The sequence below is a fragment of the Psammomys obesus genome, unplaced genomic scaffold, assembly GCF_907164565.1.
Source record: "Psammomys obesus unplaced genomic scaffold, mPsaObe1.curated_primary_1811, whole genome shotgun sequence".
NCBI classification, from domain to species: domain Eukaryota; kingdom Metazoa; phylum Chordata; class Mammalia; order Rodentia; family Muridae; genus Psammomys; species Psammomys obesus.
The window spans coordinates 21,440,535-21,449,081 of NW_026596040.1; the positions used below are offsets into that span (position 1 = coordinate 21,440,535).

The following is an 8,547-nucleotide window of genomic DNA, read 5'->3' on the forward strand; positions in this document are numbered from 1 at the left end:
ATATATATATATATATATATATATATATATATATATATATATATATATGAATTCCCCCACATCCACATTGATGTGTCAACTGATGTTATCATTATGTAGTTCTTGCTTAGGCAGCCATGTTCCTGAGATTTCATGGGTACAGCATCCCATGAAATATCATTCATATATATGAATAGGAATATATATGTGCATAACATATATATGTATGTATATACACAAATGAAATCTACTCAGCTGTAAAGAAAAATGAAACAATGACATTTGCCAGTAAGTATATGGATAGAATGGAAAAATTCTATACTGAGTGAGGTAATAAGACCTAGAAAGACATACACCATACATTCTTTCTTAGTTGTGGATTCTAGCTGAGAATCTTTAGATTTGAGTATATAACCTGAGGTAATTACAGAAGCAATGAAAGTAGACAGGGATCAGAGGAAAAGAGGGAGAAGACACTTTGTAGAAAGTGTATCCCTACTGGAGAAAGGAATTGTTAGTAGGAAATATACATATGAAACATGAAGAAAAAAAAAAGAAAAAACAGGAAGAGGGTAACTGAGGGTGGGGCAAAAAAAAAAAGGAAGAAGGAAGATGGAAAGAGAAATAGTACTAAGGTTGTTTGAAAAGCCATGGGGAAATATAATGTTTATAAGCTTACTTTAAAACACATCTAATATATGTATCTATATGAGTATGTAGAAATATTTTAATGGAATCAAGCAATAAGGAGTGATAATGCTCTCCCACAAAGTCAAAGGCTGTCTAATGAAAATCACAGTGTTAGATACAGGAAACCTTTCTTTGACTTGTTAATCAGAGCATCCAGAAAAATATCAAAACAACATAGGCCATTGCCACTGCCCTTGGCTGCCTTCCAGAACTTGAAGATAAGACCCTATTGCTGAAGACACCACACACCTTGGAGAAATCCATCTAGAGTTGATCCAGTAGCCTTCTCACTGAGACTAGCTCTCAGAATATCAGAGGATGATATTAAAACTACCAAGGGAGAAAAGCAAGTAATAGGCCTAACCCTGCAGCAGTGTGATGAAAAAGAAAAACCAACCGTTGGTGTCGTCTATCCAACCGTGAGCCTGATATGTCAGAAGAGCTCTGCTCTCTCCTCTGACCTGGCCCCTTGAATATAGGCTGTCATCTTTGTTCATCAGCACAGAAAATCTGGCCTCAAAGAAGGATGAGGGATAATCAATCTTTTACAGCAACCTCGCAAGGGAAGAAATTGTTCTTTGGTCCTATTAACTCAGAATATCTCACAATTTCACAGCCACGTGTTATCCATCTAACCCCACATATGGCTTTTAATAGTTTACTTTTCAATGCCTCACTGCTTTCAGCAAATGAGCTTAGGTCTAGCTACCTTACCTTATGCATACATATGTCCTGAGTCAGGGGTATAAATAGGTCACAAAGGAAAATCAGGGAGCATAGTCCAACAAGGTTTTTACAACATAGTAAGATTAACTACATTGCTTTTCTTAAAGATCAGCTGATTCTGAACAGGCTGAATACCCAGTATGTAAGAAGAATGAGTACATAATTCTAAAAGGTCTCAAAGAACATTTATTGGTAGAATGTTCTTGTGGAATGTATACACTTTAGCCTTGTTCACTCAAAGGCTGATTTCTCTACCCCAATAACTGGTTTCAATACAGACATTGCATTATGATGCTTATTCTAAGCATCACCTGTCTCAAGTTTGTGTAAACATGCTACCATTTGTTTTCTGTATTGCCAATAAAAAACAACCAGCAAATAATGAGCAATGGAGAGAATAGAGTGGGACATCCTGGTCTGGAGGGGAGGAAAAAGAAGCGAGTAGGAGGAGAGATCCAAGAGGAAAGGACCTGGAAATATCAGGAGAAATGAACCGGACCTAAGATATGACTAAAAAGCAAGTATAATGTGAGAAATCTGAATTGGAGGAAGCTGTGCGGGCTTGGGGGTTTATGATGGAGTAACTATTACCCAGCATTGTGCTCTAGGTTAATTAAATAAATCTTAGTCTCTGTGAGATGATTTAGGTATACAGCTGGTTTAGGAATAACCACTGATTAACTAAAAGATAAATCAATATTAAATGTTAATAAACACCAACACATAGTATTTACTTAGTAACAGGTTGGGTGAAAGTTCAATTTGTAAAGACAAGCTCTAAACAGCATTTCTCAGAAAAACTGTCCCTACACAGCTGGAGAGCCCATGAACCACAACAATGACTAGCCCAGCAAGGTGTCTCCAGTGAGCAGTGGTGGCACTTTATACTGGGGGCTTATCAAAGACATCTATTTACACTTAAGGCTTATTGCATAGAAAGGGATCCATGCCTGGTACTATAAACCAAGTCAACTATTCATAATTGAAGAGGTCATAGGCACTACAGGAGAATCTATTGCTTCGTTTTCCTATATCACTATAGCTTCTACCTGTATAACCACAGATTAATGTAGCTCTCACTCCTCATCAAAAAGCTTCTTTTGACATTAAAGTTCATTTAGAATTTCGTACATGAGTAATGGATTTATATCATTTCTACCTCTCTCTTTCCCCTTTCAAACTCATCCTGTGTCCTCCACAATTCATTACTTCTTTAATTACTGTCGTACATATAAACATAAGTCTATCTACATTTACAACCTACTGATCCCATTTAATGTTGCTTATATATAGATGTCTTTAGGGGATAATGTGGGATTGGATTTATCCAGTCAGGGACAAGTATCCAGAATGTATACAGGACATCTTATTTTAAACACAAATACATCAATTGCCATTCATAATAAGTAAATGAACAAAACAGTCTTCAAAAGAAGGAAAGATGTCCAATGAATACATGACAATAGTGTTCAAAATCTTTAGCTCAGGGAAAGGCAAATCAAAAACTACACTGAGGAGCTGGAGAGATGGCTCAGGGGTTAAGAGAGCTTGCTCCATAATTGTGACGACCTGAGTTCACATCCCAGCAAGCATGTAGCCAGCTGGGCAGACCAACACTAGCACTTAGTGGATCCAAAGACAAGAGGGTTTCTCATGCTTGTTTGCTTCCAGCCTAAGAGGAAAGTGTGCCCCAGATTCAGGGAAACCCTGTTTCAGAGGAATAGACATAGAGCGGTGGTGAAGGAGAACCAACAACTTCTTCTGGCCTCTGCACATACAGGCACCCAACAGCACCCACATGCTACTCCCTTCAAATAAATAAACAAACAGATAACTCTTAAAACACAATGCAGATAGCTATCGGTCATCAGGGGTAAAATCTCCCAAATGTTGGAGAGGACGAGATGAGAGGGAAGGCACACCTAAATATGACTGATAAGTGGAAATACAGGAACGTAAATTAGTTTACTACCATGAACAATTGTCATGGCGGTTTTCCAACAAAAAAGGGGGGGGGTTTGCACACTTTTATAAGAGAATATCTGGCTTTCCCAGCATCATTTGTTGAAGATACTGTCTTTTTTCCTGTGTATATTCTGGATGCCTCTGTCAGGTCGTCCATGGTTGGGCTTATTCCTGGGCCTTCTGTCCAGTTCCTTGGCCTGAATTTCTGTACATGAGTTGGTTGCTTGCTCAATGGCTTTGCCAGAACCAAGTTGCTTTTGTCACTGTGGTTGCAGCCTAGGTTATCCAAAGGCATTATGATACAGCCTCTTCTTTATTCAGGGTTGCTGTGGTTTCTTTATGGGTCTTCTGTCAATCTGTGTGGATTTTAGGAGTGGTTTTTCTATCTTGGGAAGAATGTAACTGGAATTTTTATGTGATTACCTCATACCCAAAGATCAGTTTTATTTTATTTTCACAATACTAATTCTCCCACTTTGTGAGCATGGAAGGTCTTTCCATCTTCTAATGTCTTGAATTCATTTCTTCAGTGTTTCAGGTTTTTATTGTAAAGGTCTTTGACCTCCTTTATTATGCTTATGCCCAGGTGCTTGTATTTTAGTTGTTTTATGAGATTCCCCCTAATTTATTTCTTTGGAAGTTTATTACTGGCATACAAAATTAGCTGCTTAATTTGTATTGATTTTGTATCCTGCTACTTTGCTGAAAGTGCTCATAGCTATAGTCTGTGTTAGCCTGCTTTTTACTGATGTAATAAAACATTGACCAAAAGTTGAGGAGGAAAGGACTGGGTCACAGTCCTTCTAGGGGAGCCACGGTGGGAACCTGAGGCAGAAACCTGGAGGCAGGAACTGAAGCAGAATCCAGGCAGGTGAGCTGCTACTGTAAGACCTGGGGTCTCACAGCTCAGGAGTTCAAGATCGCACCCTTCCCAGAAACTCCCCCAGACCAAGACTCTGGGTTTTATTAACCATTGGTTTATTAACCATTGTGCAATGGGGTCACCCCTGCCGGTCAGCAAAGAGTGGCACTGGGAGACAAAGGCTTTAGGTTTTTAAAAGAAAAATTGCGGGAGATTTGAAGTTGCAGTCTTGGCAATTTAGGATTGGATGAGGAAGCTATAAAGTAAGATAATTGGTTAGTCTTAGGTGCTCAAGCTTGGCCAGTCCTGCCAAGTGTGGATGCAGCTGCAATTGAAGGTGGGGGTGGTTAGCTCATCCTTGAAGATTAGAGGCTACAGACTTTTGGCTGGAGGTCAAAAGCTACTCAGAAGAAGTCTAGGTTTGTTGCTAAGAAATGCTATCTCAAAGACAGGAGTTTTTCTTTTTGCTGAGTGAAGGTCATTGCTTGCTTGCCTTTTTTTTTCTATCTGTCCTCATAGATAGGGTCACATTTTTCCATTCTCTGGAAAGGTACTAAGAGGCTTTAGCTTAACCTGAACCTAAAACTCAAAACTATAGGCTTTAGAAGACATACAGGTTACAAAGTTAGTCTAACCCTTTCACTACCTGGTTTCCACCAGCACCAACTGCCTTTCTCTTATTCTCCATAAAATAAAACTATTAAAAAAGGATCAAGACCTTAGTTCATAGCCTTAGCTGGATATGAACAAACATGTAAATAAGTTTATAGCTATAAGTTTATAGCTATGTGTATGTATCTGCATCCAGACAGGTTTATACAGTATCAGGGATTGAATCCAGAGTCTGCTTCATGTGAGAAGCATCTATCAACTGAAGTACTCTCCAGTGCACAGGTAGATGATTGGTATAAAGTAAAATATTAAAATAAAAACAGCTTAATAATAGCTCAAGAACACTGAAATACTACATTGAATGTTTCATGGATTCTAATATGGACTTTAAGGATGAAGAAGCTTTGTGTTGTTATTATTGCATTTTTCATTCCTCATGGAGATAGGTTCCAAGTTATGGAAAAAGACACAAGGAAAGTAAATCAATTAACATTAATAATATGTCAGCTAAAGATGGCTGAAAGTAAAAGTGTAAAATGAAAGTTTATGTGACTGTTGGGAAGACTTGATGTTGATTAAACATTGATGACAATTATAATTTGCTTCTCAGTTTGAGAAATTACGCTTAATGTAGTTAAAATTCGCCACAATTTGAAGGCACATACTGAAGGAAGTAAAAGGCATGGATGGAAAGAACATCTTGGATTTGCATGCAAGACTCCAGGCAAATTAGAGGCAACAGGGTTTCTCTAACTTCAGAATTGGTTGAAGCTAGCTAAGGGGCACATGCAGATGGTCACATGAATACTCTCACTTTGGTTGAGTTTTAAATTTTCCCTCATAAAGGACTTAACTGAAAGCAAGTAGAAATCCATAAGAATTAGTCAATAGAATGTACCAGGCATCACTCCTGAGAACTCTGGCATCTGTCTCTTACAGCTTACTCTCCCTTCTTCCTTTCAGTGCCTTCATTTGCTCACTGTCATGAGTCAGATGTCCTCTGATACACCCAAGGATGAAGACTTGTCCTCCAGCTTCACTGAATATTTTAGGAAGTTTAAGGCAGAAAACAAACTCCAGGAAGCCATCACTTCAATTGAGTTACACCTGGCACAAGGAAACATTTGGAAGGCAAATGCTGCAATTACTGATGCATTAAAAGAAATTTCTAGAACCCCACTCAATGTTGCTGTGATAGGAGAGTCTGGAACAGGGAAGTCCAGTTTCATCAACGCCTTCCGAGGGGTTGGGCATGAAGAGGAAAATGCAGCTCCAATTGGGGTGGTGGAGACAACTATGAGGAGAACTCCATACAAATACCCCACCATCCCGAATCTGGTTATTTGGGACCTTCCTGGGATTGGAACCACAAATTTCCCACCAAAAACTTATCTGGAGGAAGTGAAATTCAATGAGTATGACTTCTTCATTATTGTTTCTGCCACACGCTTTAGGAAAAATGATATAGACCTCGCCAAAGCAGTCAGCATGTTACAGAAGGATTATTACTTCGTGAGGACCAAGGTGGACACAGATTTAGAAAATGAAAAGAGGTACAAACGTACCTTTGACAGAGAAAACTTCCTGCAGGATATCCAAAACCATTGTGTGAATATGTTTAAAAAGCATGACCTTGAGGTGCCACCGATTTTCTTGATCTCAAACAGGAATTTATCTGACTATGATTTCCCGATCCTGAAGGAAACGCTGAAACACAAACTTTCTACTCACACACATCAAAACTTCATGCTTTCCTTGCTTAATATTACGGAGGCAGCCATTGAAAGAAAGCCCAAGTCTAGGCAACTGTCTGACTGGTTGGAAGCCATAAAGGATGGAATTTGGGGGGCTGTTCCTATAGTGGGCGTCCTCAAGGACAGTGACATGGAGAAGTTGAAGGCAAGTTTAAACCATGGAATTCTCTCTGGGGTGGATGATGAATGCCCAGAATTCATGGCAAAGGATGCCCAGGTGCCTATTGAAGGACCGAAGAAAATCGTAGAAGGTCCTTCTTGTTTGGAAACTAAGAAAAGGAAAACATTAAAAGGAATGCACTTAGAAAACGTGGAGAAGAGTTTCATAGGTAGAGGGAACAGAGAGCTGACCCCAGGGAGCCCTGAGAGCACCGCTGCCACCGCCGACCTAGTCACCATCACACCCTGGGAGGAGCCTTTGCCTCTGGCCCCAGACACCACCATGGCAACCATGAGCAGCAAGGGGGACAAGAAGGTCATTGAAAGGAAGGTTTTGGGAACAGTAAAATGGTTCAATGTGAGGGACGGGTATGGTTTCATCAACAGGAATGACACCAAGGAAGATGTGTTTCTACACCAGACTGCCATAAAGAAGAATAATCCCAGGAAGTACCTTCGCAGTGTTGGAGATGGAGAGACTGTGGAGTTTGATGTTGTTGAAGGAGAAAACGGTGTGGAGGCAGCAAATGTTACAGGCCCTGGCGGAGCTCCAGTTCAAGGCAGTATATATGCCCCAGACCGTAATAGACGACACCCACGTCGTAAGGGTCCTCTGCGCAATTGCCGGCAAAACTACCAGAATAATGAGGGTGAGGAAAAGAATGAGGGGTCAGAAAGCGATGCTGAAGACCAGGCCCAACAATGCCAGCCCTATCTCAGGCAGAGGCCCTATGGGTGTCGACCACAGAGTTCCAACCCTCCTATGCCAGGAGAAGTGAGAGAGGGCGCTGACCACCAGGATGCAGGAAAGCAAGGAAGACCAGTGAGACAGAACATGTATCGGGGTTACAGACCACGATTCCAGAGGGGCCCTCCTCCCCAAAGACAGCCTAGAGAGGACAGCAATGAACAGGTCGAAGAAAATCAAGGAGATGAGACCCAGGGTCAGCAGCCACCCCAACGTCAGTATCACAGCAACTTCAATTACCGACGCAGACGCCCAGAGAACCCTAAACCACAAAATGGCAAAGAGATAAAAGCAACCAATCCACCGGGTAAAATTGTGTTCACTCCCAAGGCTGAGCAGGGAGGGCCAGAAAAAATGGCGCCTTACCGTCTCAACCATCATCGGGTATGGTCATCCAACAAGAAAAAAATGAATATGAAATCCCAGTAATAAGAAATGAACAAAGATTGGAGCTGAAAGACCTTAAGTGCTTGCTTTTTGCCGGTTGACCAGATAAAGTAGAACCATCTGCATAATCTATGCAGCATGGGCTTTTGTTCTTTCTACCTAAAGATGTCTATTTTTGGTAATGACAAATGTGTTTTTAAGGAAAAAAAAAAAAAGGAGGGGGCCGGGTTTTTCTCAATACACCGTTAATGGTTTTTAAATTGTTTCATAACTGGTCAATTTGAGATTTTTAGGAACTTCATTTTTAATTTGTAATAAAAGTTTACAACTTGATTTTTAAAAGTCAACAAACTGCAAGCACCTGTTAATAAAGGTCTCAAATATAACTGTAAAAAATATATATTTGTGTGTGTGTGTGTGTGTGTGTGTGTGTGTGTGTTGTGTGTGTGTAGAAATTTGCCTCAGCTGAAGGTAAAAACAGGTCTTCACTTTGGGAAAATCTTTTACTTGCAACTTCATTTTCTTGACACAGGGACTGAAGATACCAACATTCTCCTCAGAGAGACACATTCAAGAAACTAGTTCAGACCAGTTCACACTAGGCATGGAGCTGCACACCTTTTCTTTTAACCCTAGGACTCCACTCAGGAGGCAGAGGCAGGCAC

The 8,547-nt window shown here is 40.4% G+C and overlaps 1 protein-coding gene across 1 annotated transcript in view; it reads left to right on the plus strand.

The window, feature by feature from the left end:
• LOC129688197 (interferon-inducible GTPase 1-like) overlaps window positions 1-8,280 on the plus strand; it is a 10,824-nt gene extending 2,544 nt beyond the window's left edge. Inside the window, exon 2 of the mRNA XM_055622972.1 lies at window positions 5,798-8,280. Coding sequence (XP_055478947.1) covers window positions 5,819-7,924 — 2,106 coding nt within the window. The 5' untranslated portion in view covers window positions 5,798-5,818 and the 3' untranslated portion in view covers window positions 7,925-8,280. The remainder of the gene's footprint in view (window positions 1-5,797) is intronic.
• The last annotated feature ends 267 nt before the right edge of the window (window positions 8,281-8,547 follow it).